We start from the raw sequence: 14,088 nt of genomic DNA, 5'->3' as shown, positions 1-14,088 counted from the left end.
AATCTGCCTAAAAATAGTCGGCGAATCATTAGGTAACCATTATAAACACCACATTCAGTAACCACATTTAATAGGTAATTATCGTACAAATTTCAGCCAAAAATCTACTAAAAAGAAACAAAATCATAATAAATGAAATGAGTACCTTCTACACATTTTCAGGCGCACACTCCGTATAAATGTTTACCGCATATGATTGCACGCCGCCATAACTACCGCTCATGTCCGCTAAAGTTTAAATATGAATACCGTCATTAAATGTGTTTTTCGCGTAATGGATGCGGTCGTGCGGGGGATAGAAACTCACAGTAGGCGGGCATTCTTGCTTAAGGGAAATTGAACAATAGAAAGAGGACCGCATTTAGGGAAAGATATCTGGAGCGAAATCCCCTAGCCACAATAGAGGTTTAAAAAATCCAAATTTCAACTGTTTAGCAAATTTTCCGTTCCCGTAACAACGGCTTCGCTTGTATTGAAATAATAATTTGTGTCACCACCAGGGAGAAAAATGTATTTACGGCGAGGGAGGTAGGTACTGTAGGAACTAGGCTGTATACCGCTGGCAGGTGGTAAAACTGACCACCTGGCAGGTTAGATTAATCTAGTTTTGTATAAACTGATAGGTTTTTTTATATAGTGTTTCTAGAATATAACTTTAAAACAGTTTGACAGCGGTATACATGCCGGAGCGCAGATTGCTCCCGATAGCCTAAGCGGCTGGTGCTATGCTATGTAAATGTATTTTTAAGCCCTGAAATAAATCCAAATGATTGAAGAAGTTGTTTATTTTGAACTAAGTTTAAAGTCACGCGCGTTGATCCCCAGTACCTAAGCTCTTACCTAGTTACAGTCCCCACAAGTGGTGGAGTTAGGCGCGGTCGGTGTACTTTTTATGTTTTAGCTATCGCTTCAGAGGACGACGGAGTACCGCAGCGATTCCAGCGGTCTATGGACAATTGTTAAGAAAAGACGAGCTTTGATGACAAAAAAAGCGCATGAAAAGTGAAGCAATTTGGTAAATGTATCGATTTTTGAGGAAGCAACTGTGAGTTATTTTATTTTTTCCTCTATCCCTGTGTTTAATAGAATTTGCGGGCAACAAAAGTTTATTGCGGAGAAGAAAAGAAGATGGCGGAAAAATTCGCAGGATATTCGGATGTGGACGATTTTATCCACCAGTTTGAAACTATTGCGATCATAAAGAATTGGTCCGCAGATCAGAAGCGAGTAGCGATCGCACTCTACTTAGAAGGGCCCGCGTTGTCCTGGTACAAGGCCAATTTTACGACATTGGAGTCGTATGATTTAATAAAGCAGAGTTTGGTGGAACAATTCCCGTCGCAAGAAGACTATGCCCAGTCTTTTTATTATAGAAAGCAGGAGCCGAAAGAACCGCTACTATCATTTTATTATGAACTAGAAAGATTAGCTTTAAAAGCAGGAATCACTGAAGACGGCAGATTTATCAAGCATTTTATTAAGTCTATTAATTCGCAATGGCAATTACATTTAGCGTCTAGATTGTTCGCGTCAAAGGAGGAGCTAAGAAAAACGATTCTGCAATTGTGTGATGTATTTAATACAGAATTACACATGAAAACACATAAAGTAGAACTGCCGATTAATATTACAAAAGATTATCAACACTCGTGGGAGCAAGGAGATGCTCCACCTCTTCGATTCACGCCGCGTTCGGAGTATGATACGTCCCAAACGCCGCCAACAATGGTATTTCCGCAAGAAATACACCAGGGAACATCACGTGCGCCATATGGAAGGTATAATTTGAGGCCGCGGCAGCTACAGCCGGTGCCGCAGCAGCGTCAAGGATATCAAGGAAATATTGATGGTTTCCAAATTAATACGATTTTTTCTACTGAATTTCCCGATATTTGTACCGTTGAAAAAAATAGTCTGAACACGTTTGTGCCCGTAGAGCTCAATGGCAGGATTTGCAAGGCCCTCGTAGATAGTGGTGCCAATGTGTCACTGATATCTGTTTCCCTTGCAGAGGAAATAAACTTAAAATATGAGCACAAGCTCAGTGATCCTTTGCGCGTAGCAGGAGGCTCCATGATTCAGCCTATAGGAATTGTAAATACATATATTTTGATAGATAATTATTATTGTAGAATTAGACTGTTAGTAATTAATGATGGCACAAATTTTTGCATTCTAGGGCAAGATTTTTTGACTGCAAATAATGCAATGATTGATTTTAGTAGTCATACTTTGACTCTGAATAAAAAATTCCGTGTCAATTTTATTCGAAAATTGAATGACACGAGCAACGTTTCATTATTGACCGAAAAAGTTTGTGCAAGTCAAGTTGCCATGAAAGAGGTTGAGTGCGAGCAAATTAACTCCTTGACCGTGAAAAGTAAAGCGCGATCAGCAAAAAAATTGTTAGGGTTCCGTGCGTTAAATTATTTTGCTTCAGGTTCGAGTGAAGGAAAGTTGGAGAAGTCGAAGTCGATTGGGAAAGTATCGAGGATCGATAGAAAGATGGAGCAAAAGGATGGCGAAAAAGGCGAGTTGAGCTCGAAGCCTGAAAGGGTACGAAAGTCGGAAAATTTGCAGATTGGTTCGGCAGGTCTGATGAAGGAGCGAGAGGCGCCTTCTGGTTGTTATGGAAGAGTAGAAATGCGACGACGTGAGAACGCGAACGGACCTGATAGATTCCATAGAAAAGGTAATCAAAAGTCACGTCATTATCTAAGTTATGTTAATAAAAGGTTTTTCTCGCAGCAAAGATCGCTAAATGAACGAAACATAAAATTTAAAAACGTTCATTTAGGAGTGAAAGGGACGGAAAGTGATGGCTGTCTCAAGCCGAATGAACTTTGTGGTTTGACTGAAAACTTTTTAAAAGTTCACCCGAGAAGTTCTGTGTCGACGGTTAGAAAAAAATTGACACGACCAATGATTGACAATGTCATTCAAATGTAAACATTGTAAATTTATTTTTTGCGATTGAATTTTATAATTATAGGTAATTGAATTAAAAGTTTTTTGAGTAGGTAGGAAATTAATGATATAATGAATTTATATGACTAATGCGTGTTGTAATATTACTATGTGACTAATATATGTTTTTTTTCGTGTGTTTTCATATTGGGAGATCAATTAATTAAATGCAGAAATGAGATGGCAATCTGCAGCAGCCATGCAGTGGCTGATGAAAACTGATGGCAGCTCCCAGCTGCTCTTGTCAAAACTGATGTCTGACGACATCGCTGGAAAACCAAACAGATAACTTTTATTTACATAGTGAACTTAATATAATTGTTTACATATTCAACTTCACGAATATGAGATTGCCTGTTCATACATCTCCCAATGTGAACTGTAATCATATATGATGTGAATTTCTATATATAAAGAATGAGTAGTTTTAATTAGTTTATCTCAGCATGTGGGAGTACTTCATACCTTCATGTGTTCAATATGCCCAGAAATATGTGGTGTTAATGGATGGTGTATTTAATGATTGATTTTCTGTGCCTTTCAATAGTTTTCAAGCAACAGAAGTTCACACAGCCAACTGGGATCGCCGATGAAGCTTGCCCAGGGGTCCACACTTGGATCCATGGCTGTGAAATAATAATAAGATGGAAACCCAGCAGCTATTGCTGTCGTTGTTGAACGGCAACTCCGCTCGAGGTGCTGAGAAACAAGAACTTGAACACCAGGGCCAAGCCATGAAGCATGAAGCCGACCACTGCTGAAGAAATATATGAAATAATTTAATTGGAATTTACTTGATCCTGTGGTTTTACAATAAATGAATTGAATTTTTGGTCTTTGGAAACAAAAAAAAAAGTAGATAGTGGTACAGGTAAATCGATGTGTTCAGCTCGGTATTTTAGGTGAGCACATTGATCTTGGTAACCATGAGCTGGATGAAAGCTCAGGTGCACCTCATGGAGGGGCCTGGGTTTGCATGCATCTCATCTATTCCGGTAATAGATGGAATGTTATGGCAGTTACCGCTGTCCTAATGCTCTGTCTAGGAATAGACACAAGTGAGTCTTGTTGGCAGCAACTGCTGTTAAAGCGGATGCTGACAGCATAGACGTTATGCTAGCAACATTTGCTAGTAGAGCGGATGTTGGCAGCATGCACAGATTATGCTAGCAACATATGCGAGTGTGCAGATGTTGGCAGTATGATATTCTTGCCATGAGGCACCGTTGTCTAGTGGCATTATGGCCAAAGAGTAAATGTGACACGGGTGTTTCAGAAGCAAGAATGACGTGTCGGGTTGCACAGGCAATGTCACGCGTCTTTCGTAGCTAGGATAATTTTTTACTGAAAAGGCGCCGTACCTTTTTTGTTACGGGGTTTTTTTGGACGGCGAAGTCCCATCCTTGATTTGAAAATTTTGAAATATATAAACCTATTTATGATTGTAATAACATAGACTAGAGTTTTATGAAAAGGATGTGACTAGTCTTTAGCAAAGACCCTTTTCTGTCTGTAATGTCCCCGTTAGGTAGGGCCGTAGATTAGGTCCCCACCTCTGTGAGGAAGGAGGGATATGTAGGAACTAGGCTGTATACCGCTGGCAGGTGGTAAAACTGACCACCTGGCAGGTTAGATTAATCTAGTTTTGTATAAACTGATAGGTTTTTTTATATAGTGTTTCTAGAATATAACTTTAAAACAGTTTGACAGCGGTATACATGCCGGAGCGCAGATTGCTCCCGATAGCCTAAGCGGCTGGTGCTATGCTATGTAAATGTATTTTTAAGCCCTGAAATAAATCCAAATGATTGAAGAAGTTGTTTATTTTGAACTAAGTTTAAAGTCACGCGCGTTGATCCCCAGTACCTAAGCTCTTACCTAGTTACAGTCCCCACAGTACATTGAATCCGGAATTTAGCGAAGGATTCTACAATAGAATACTGAACGTAGCGACGGATTCTCAAGTAGAATCCTGAGCGCAATGAGGGATTTAAGTGTTAATGCCCAAGATGAAAATTTATAATTTTGCTCCCGAGTGACTCATACAACTTTTCACGCCGACTATGACGAAAATTTAAATAAAACAATTTTTAATGTAATTAAAGAGCAAATATTTTATTATTATAAATATTTTATTTGCGTTTTCTGTATCGCTTACTACGAGTATTTGTGGTGTACAATATAGAGTCATTGTATTGTATTGTATTTATTTTATAATGTTTAAAACATTCTTGATTTTCGCTCATAATTAAAATACTACAAACGGGACTTATCACGCTAAACACACGAGTAATATTTCGACGTTTCAAACATACAGTGCCCATGGGCACGAGTAGACTGAAGTGTGGGATGCCAAGTCTGCCTCGCATCGCGAGTCCTGCGAACTACCCGCACTTGATCACAAAAAGTACCGGCACTCGTATCTCGAACTACCCGCACGTGGTCATTTTATAATTTATTGAATAAAAAATATAGAAAATTAAAAAAAAATACGCACACACACGCACACACACACCATTAGTAAATCACAAGGTACTACTCATCCACAACTCACAACAAGTTTCGTCAGGTGTCAGGTTGGTCATTTTTATTTGTCACCCCATCACATCGACACACAACACTAACACACACAAACATTTTTGTATTTATTTTACCCGTCGCCTACGGCGCCTGCGCCGCTCGACCAAGCACATCACCTATTAATAGTGACGTCCATTGCGAGGCTTTCACGGCTCCTAAATGGAAACTGAAACGAACCACGGCGCTGACCACTCGCATGTATAATACTGGGCATCAGCTTAGTTTTATTTTAGTCAGCCTTGACCTTTTTTGGGTTCCGTAGATATAAGTTATTTTTCCTAGTATTGATTTAGCATAGGTGTACGTAATAACATCGCCGACAAAGTGATACTATGAATTTATTGGTAAATTAAAAAGACAGTGTTCCAACACCTAAAGTGAGAATAAGTTAAATCTCTCGCCAAGTGTGGTCTTGTCTCAAATTCTTTTAAACATATATTTGAGCTAAAAAAATATAAGTAATGTATTAAATACCATTCCGTATCATGCGACTAGAATAGCTTTATTTACAGTACAGTAGATACACAAGACAATAAAACAGCTCAAGCTTGTCCCATTTCCGTTTTTCCAGCCATTTGCTGCCTTCATTCAAATGCCGCAAAAGCTCAAACGACGAAAACAAGCCTCATACTCGTATCATATGACAGAAAATTACCAAATTCACGTAATAGTTCGAATCACGTGAGAATGCCCAAATGGTAGAAGTTTAATTGCATTCCCAATGTAAACGACAGCTGGGCGTACACACGTATATGTACATGTGTGCACGATCTGCGACCTACACCGCTATAGAGAAGGACAATGTTAGATAAGTCATCAGTAGTGACAAGATTTACTAGCCTTTCTGGTATAGCTGGTTATGCGGGGTGATCCGGGAGATAGCAGCAGAAGGGGTAACAGGAAATTTGAAAATCGAAGTTCTTGAGCCAAAATGGCAAAAACGGAACCCTTATAGTTTCGCCATGTCTGTCTGTCTGTCCGTCCGCGGCTTTGCTCAGGGACTATCAATGCTAGAAAGCTGTAATTTTACACGGATATATATATAAACTATGCCGACAAAATAGTACAATAGAAAATAAAAATAAAAATTTTTAGGGTACCTCCCATAGACGTAAAGTGGGGGTGATTTTTTTTTCTCATCCAACCCTATAGTGTGGGGTATCGTTGGATAGGTCTTTTAAAATCATTAGGGGGTTGCTAAAACTATTTTTTGATTCAGTGATTTGTTTGCAAAATATTCAACTTTAAAGTGCAAATTTTCATGTAAATAGGGCGTCCCCCCCTCTAAAATCTAAACTGGTGGGTGGAAAAATTTAAAAAAAATTCACAATGGTAGTAAGTATATCAAAATCACAAGAAAAGCTATAACGACTAAGTTTGCTTAAAAAATATTAATAGTTTAAGAGTAAATAGCAGCCTAAGGTATAAAATATACCTACCTAAACTTGAAAGATTCCGTATAAAATACGAAATCCTTTGGAAAATATTACTTAATGTTATCGTAATGGCTACGGAACCCTATTTTGGGCGTGTCCGACACGCTCTTGGCCGTTTTTTTTCGTATCCACTTGATAGTCCGGAGTGCGCGACCAATATGCCTCAAACCGTCCGGGTTTCTTATCGACGGACGCAACGCGCCGCGCATCTGCAATTATCTAACTACATGGTTTTGAATAAAGAAAAAATACTGTGACGTAAATTAATGTTTACTCATTCAAGTACTATTTATTTAATAATAGCTTATAATATAAGATTTGTGCACAAAATCAAGGTTAAACTTTACGACATTAAAGTATCCACAGACGGGTTGAAGCATTTTGGTTTTGGATACCATGGTATCGTCGGACTGTCAAGTGGGTATTAAATAACATTAATGTCAGCAGGACTATACGATACGAACTTCGAATTTCGTAGTAGCCTCTCAGGACCAACTCTACCGGATTTTAACTGACCCATTATCAATTAAATTGTATAATATAGTTTTTAAGTATTTTATTTGTAATTATATTATTATGAAAAAATTACTTTCTGCCAAGTTTCTTGCGGCGCATTCTTCTTGGCAATGTTGGTCTTTTCGAAAGCGCTGGTAGTTTAAAAAATGACATGTAAAAGTACCCATTGCGGCCTATTTACTGAATAAATCATTTTAATTTTGAATTACTGGGGGTGTAGGGTTGGTCCTGCTCCGTTTCCCGAATTACCCAGGATAATATGGAACTAGCATACGTCGCAATCATATCATGTTCCATATTTGCGGTCCTTTCAAGCTGATATAAAGTAAAGCTTAGTCAACTAAATCAGACAAAAGATACGGGCAATCTAAGCTTTATATGTATTTTAATATTTCGCCTATATAAACCTATAGGATACCTACTTTCTATTAACCTAGAATCATGATATTTCGTGAGAAGCAAGGTCTGACAATATAACTTAAGTTTAGTTAGATAGACTTTATTATTTTTGCTGAATACATACTAGCTTAGTATAGTAGCTTTAGCTTTTTGGTTAGGATCGCGGGTTCGCGTTGGATGCGGAAAGCACAAGACCGGTCTGAGTGGAGAGCCTTAGGGGAGGCCTACGTCCAGCAGTGGACGTCTTTCGGCTGACATGATGATGATGATGACATAGTAGCTTAAACCTACATTTACAAGTCGTACTTTTCCGTTTCTAAGCTTTACGGCATCAAAGCTCACACGTTATAAATCAGAATGAGTTATGGCGTAAATAGGGGCGGCTTCATCGTCGTAATCCTTAATTATTTGGGATGGCAGAGGGCGTAAGCGCTGATTAGGTTTATACACGTCGTTGAAGACGCTATAAGTGTTCTCGGCCCAGATGTGGGCACAATGTAATCCACTCGTCTTCCGATTTGAGGTCGCCACTCGACGTTTGTTCTCCCCCAACGGTTATCTGCAGGGCTACTACGAAACTCGAAACTCTTAGTTCGTGTGGTGCGGTCCTTCTGACACTTATACTATTTAATACGAGAGCGAGAGATAAATACAAGTTCATAAACTTATGAAAGCAAACAAGCCCAGTCGATCGGCATCGGCGTAACGCTCTGAACTCGCAGCCAGTCCACTAATGACAGTAGTCTGCGGGGCTACGAAATTCGAAAATCGAAGTTCATATCGTACCGTCCCTCTCATTCTCGTATCCCACTAATCCTACTAATATTATAAATGTGAAAGTTTGTGAGTGAGTGAGTGAATATGTTTGTTAGGTACTTCTTCACGCTGAAACAGCTGGACGGATTTGGATGAAATTTGGTAAAAAGTGAGTCTATAACCTGGATTAAAACATAGGATACTTTTTATCCCGATATTCCCACGGCATAGGGATAAAATCTCTAAATAACAACTTAGCTTACAGTCATGAAATTTTAGTAAATGTCAAAGTCTTTGCAGCCGTTTAAGCTGCAGAAGAAGAGATCTCCAAAGAAATATACATACATACACACTTACATACATACATATACATACGCTCCAAAAACATAACCCTCGTTCAGGCAGTCGGGTACTAAAAAATCGACTTATGATGTCACTTTATAACAGCCACCATTGCAAGTGTCACAGGAATCATCGTTATGATTCAACTCTTCTCAAGGGCTTCGAGAAAAGACTGACAATTGCACTCACGACCATTTAAAACAGACACATCTTTGGACATTGTAAGCTACACGATTTGTAAAGACGTTAATTTATACTCGGCAACGAGTTGGTGAACTCGATTAGAAGTTGCGAACCATTCACGGAGTTATTACGAGGCGTATTGGTGCAAACAGGGAATTAAATCTAACTTCACAAGGTACTCGTGTTTATGGATCGCTGTGAATTTAGTATTGTAACCTAAGGTGCCGTATAAATTATTAGATCTTATCTATTTTACTAGCTTACGACCACCGTTTCTCGCTCGTTACAAAACTCTGCCTCCGTTAGAATTACGAATAATTAGTCCCTTTTCCTTGTCTAGGAACATCACAAAAGAAACTTCTTTGTAAGATTTTAGCTTTCTTGGAGGAAGGATTTGGGCTCGGTTTTGATGAGTCAAATGGGTAAATTTTCGACCATCTATATCTCTAATACTCGTAGGTATCTACCTAAACAATTATGTGATGTAAATAATCAAGTTTGTATGTGTAATTAAATTGACAAATATCTTTAATTGATTACATCTACCTTAAAGTCTATTAAAGGACAAAAGTTGTCATGACGATTCACAAAAAATTATAGAGGCCTGAGGCGCTCTATGCAACTGTGTTACCTAAAAACTGCAAAACACAACCTGCTTCAGCTTTAGACCTTAACAAAAAGCGAGCCTAAAATACTCCTATATTTTCAGTATCAATATCAAAACATACTTTGTAGCAAAAAATAAACTTTAAAGATGTAAATTTCTTATGAAGTCTACAAATCCTACTACAAAGTGTAGCTCTTTATCCAGAGAAAGTGGGCACCGGCACAGAATAGATAATAGTACAAGTAACAGTGGCTCGTTTCTCCATTTTATCCCAGTATATGTATATCTAAGCCGATTATGTAATGCGCTCATTGCCAGAGCATACCTAAAAACAGATTGTTTACTGAAGGCAGCGTGTTCTTTGACGGTTCGAACGCTCATTTTCATGTATTCATTGCAGTAATAAAATGATAATTATTTCATTAATAACGATTGGTGAAATATTTTTTTGCGTTTTATTGCAGAAAGCGACTGATTTCCCTTTTGCTGGTAAGCGAAACTAAGTACATTAAAAATCGGTTGTTACGTTAGGTCGATAGGTTATCGAAAAAGAGGTATACGAAAAGGAAAATGGTCAACGGACATCGATGCATCGATCATATATCCTATATATATGATATGGATCGATATGAAGACGTAAAAATACATATCTATACACCTTTCTGCACTAAACATAAGGTCGATGTACCTATCGATATTTTAACGCTATGGCTGTATATATATTTTTGCATTCGACTGTACGTGCTTCTGCTACAGGCAGGAATGACGAAAAAGAAGAATATCAAATAAACGAAACTTTAGCTGTCCACACCCCTTTTTTAATATGTAGACTTTAAAAAAATAGAAAGGTGCTATGTTCCTACGTATGTATGTTTTCTTTTTGTATTTTTTCCCATTGGTCCGCAGTGGAACAACAACCGAAACAACTCGCTGAATTTTCATCTACGCGCATTGTAGAGAATGGCAGCCTCGACACGCCATTGTGGGCGCATCTGTTGCACACATTAACGCAGGCTCCTTTCTCTGCCTGTGTGTTCGTGATATATCTCATAAAGGGGCCACGCGGCCATGAGGCTTGGGGACTCAGTGTGTAGCTTTTAAAAATGCGCGAGGCTTTTGTTCACTTTAATACGCGCGTGTAGGGGAGTATCAGCGGAAGACGGAGGATTTTTGAAGCTCTATACTATATTAAATGATATTATAACGGATAACTCACGTCTTAAATCGAGTTTAGCTCGACATGTTTCGGGCTATTTCGTAGCCCTTCTTCACAGGAGCACAGCACGCGACTCGGCGGCTGCCGCAACACGCGCACGGCACGCAGCCACGTCCGTCACCACAGCGGCGCAGTCGCGTGCTCCTGTAAAGAAGCGCAGGGCTACGCAATAGCCCGAAACATGTCGAGCTAAACTCGATTTAAGATGCGAGTTATCCGTTACGATATCATTTAATATGAGTGTTTAGTAGTAGTTTCATGCTCTATACTATATACCTAATAGATGGTAGTTACATAATTATATGAATTTAAATTCTATTGAAGAAGTATAGGTTTTTTTCGCCCTAAATCTATACAAGATAAGACGTGATGTTTTAAACTTATGGGATTGACACTCATAACTAATACAGTTTGATTAATCCAAATGGGTCAGTAGGGACAAGTGAGAAACTATTGAACAATTGTTTTAATAGTTTATGACTTTTCCATACTGACCTATGAGTATTTGGATTGATCACCCTGTATATTTAGGGACTTAATCGCGACTACTACTTATTGTTAAAGTTACCTCGACGTTTTAACTTGGTTCATGCGTTGACTCGTGACCACGGCCTCTGCAATGGCATGGCAACTTTTGTAAGAAAACAAACACATGCATACTATTGCATATAACATATTTATATTCCATACTTAGGCATACCCTGCTTAAGAACATAAACAATTACTTTGCTCACCCGCGATCTTACGATATCCACGTCTTTGTAGCTAATGTGTGTTCATGCAGCTCCGCCTCCACGCTGTAAGAACACGCATTCATCACACAAATCCGACTATCACCACCACCACACTACACTGACGCTTTTCGGACTCAACCAGACTCAGGGCAACACAACCGTATCAGAAATTTTGAGAAACCGGCATATTGAGAATCTGATATTTTGAGAATCTGGCATTCTGCATATCTGCCATAAAGCATCAAAAGGTTCACCATGCTACCAGATATATATTATATGAACACCGCAAGGTGACGGCTGATTCAATAAATTACCCTGTTTATGTTTTGACCCATGACAGGACTTCCTAACCAGGGGCCCCAACTAGGAAGGCGTAGAGAAATGTCAGGGGGGGGGGGCGTAATAGCATGTAATAGGCACGTTTGCATTTCCAAAAAAAAATACTATTTCACGCGTACGTAAATTAACTGTTCCGAAGTGCCATTCAATCACATAAAATTTGTGTTTCTTATTTTTTTTTAACTTAAGGGACATGAGAATATTTTTTTTTGGTTCGGGGAGGATCGGCGAAATAAAGGTTGGGAAACCCTGCTCTACAGTTAGGTATATACCACGGAATTTTCAACCATTCACAGGCCACTATGAAGTGCAAAATTCTAACATCGTATCTTGCGGTCCGGCTTATATTATTTTATACGAGAGTGAGAGGGACGGTACGATACGAACTTCGATTTTCTTTTAAGCCCTCAAGATCAAATTAACTCTTATGTTTAAACCAAGGACCACTCACACTAATAAATAAGTTATACTTACTAAACACTTTATTTTCCGCGCCCTGACGCCAGAAACAAATTACTTCTAAAATTCAATTTAGAATTCGAAAATAAAACACCCAAAGGACATTTTACTTGTTTGTATGTCCAAGCAAACAACTTTGTGTGCTTAGTTACGTAATTTACGTAATTCTGTAAAAATGGCGGCTGTAGGTAAAGGAACGATCACACTGAAGCTCAAAATAAGCAGACGCAGCAATTAAGCAGTGATGCGTTTGTTGATCACGTTAACACTAATGGGTGAACATGATGGTGAGGTTTGGATCGACATAAAACTTGGGACACCTATACTTGTGTATGTTGGATGACAATGCATAAATATCTTTGCAGTTGTCTTTAATTACTTATATCGAGACAAAGTTACAAAAATATGTGTACAGCACCTTAATGTTAAGTTAAGAAAGTTCGTGTATACATATTTTTGTAACTTTGGCCGTATTGGGCTCTTTGTAGTTGACTGTACCCACAAACAAACACCTAAGTATTGCTATTTTTTGCAATATTGACACCGCTCAATTAAGAGCGTGCAAAATGCTCCAATTTGGAGTACCTACGCATTAAAACGTCCCGCAATTATGAGCCGTGATGCGTAGCGTCAGCTCAGCAGGGCTACTACGAAACTCGAAACTCGAAGTTCGTGTCGTGCGATCCCTCTGACACTTATACTATTTAATCCGAGAGCGAGAGGGCCGGTACGATACGAACTTCGAGTTTCGAGTTTCGTAGTAGCCCTGCAGCTTAGCATCGTAGCGGGTGCGTCCCGTTTTTGACCCCATGCGAAAAAAGAGACGTTCGTAGCTCTCAAACTGAAGGACCGATTTCGGTGCGTTTTTTTACGTGAAAGCTTCTCGCTGTGGTTTTTAGCTAAGTTTCATTAAAATTGATCTATCTGTTTTTGAGATATTGAACTTTGATATGACAAGTTTATGGAGTTTGACAACTTTTCTAAGTTAATAACCTAGATTATCAGGTAACGCATTTTCCGAACCAAAGTTCAGAATACACTAACGCTAGGTTTACACTATGACGCATCGCGTCTGAGAGAGCTACAGTTTGGAGCGTGTGTATTAAAAACGTGACAGTTGATGCGTTACTATACGTAACCGCGTGTAATGTGATGCGTAAACGTAGCATTAACTTAAGCTTCGGTGTGGTCGATTCTTAATTCAGTAAAAATGGCGCAACCGCGGGTTCCGCGGGGACGGTTCGTTAAGCCTCCTTAAATAGAAGTTAATGGTCCAACAGGACATCTCATATTCATACGGCGCGCATTATGCACAAAGATAAAGAATTACAGATGGTTATGATCTCTGTATAAAGATAGCTCAAGGATGTGAGTATTGTATAATATATATAACTCCTTATTGTACATAAAATGCATGAAAATAACAAGAGAAAGAGATGTACAAAGGCGAACTTAACACTTAAAGGAATCTCCTTCCTTAAGGGATATAATTTTGTGTACCTAGGTGACGAATTATTAGTAGCTTCACTCATAAGGAAGTAAAATTCGTTTAAC

General features: G+C 38.8%; 1 protein-coding gene across 4 annotated transcripts; it reads left to right on the top strand.

Annotated features, from left to right (window-relative positions):
• Positions 1 to 532: 532 nt before the first annotated feature.
• Positions 533 to 3,391, top strand: LOC141430046 (uncharacterized). Of its 4 annotated transcripts, none has more exons than XM_074090586.1 (2): positions 533 to 2,094; positions 3,122 to 3,391. In XM_074090586.1, the coding sequence occupies exons 1-2, from the start codon at positions 1,129 to 1,131 to the stop codon at positions 3,128 to 3,130; spliced, it is 975 nt and encodes a 324-aa protein (XP_073946687.1). In that variant the 5' UTR covers positions 533 to 1,128; the 3' UTR covers positions 3,131 to 3,391. The 4 variants fall into 4 exon arrangements, 1 of the variants encoding a protein (XP_073946687.1); XR_012451600.1 differs by lacking the exon at positions 533 to 2,094 and adding an exon at positions 2,704 to 2,992; XR_012451601.1 differs by lacking the exon at positions 533 to 2,094 and adding an exon at positions 2,704 to 3,020 and having other exon boundaries at positions 3,141 to 3,391.
• The last annotated feature ends 10,697 nt before the right edge of the window (positions 3,392 to 14,088 follow it).

This window comes from Choristoneura fumiferana, chromosome 8, assembly GCF_025370935.1.
Source record: "Choristoneura fumiferana chromosome 8, NRCan_CFum_1, whole genome shotgun sequence".
In the NCBI taxonomy this organism is placed as follows: domain Eukaryota; kingdom Metazoa; phylum Arthropoda; class Insecta; order Lepidoptera; family Tortricidae; genus Choristoneura; species Choristoneura fumiferana.
This window is presented reverse-complemented; position numbering and strand designations above follow the sequence as displayed.

Excerpts from the sequence above, each read along its gene's own strand:
- LOC141430046 (XM_074090586.1), top strand. The coding sequence starts at position 1,129 with ATGGCGGAAAAATTCGCAGGATATTCGGATGTGGACGATTTTATCCAC.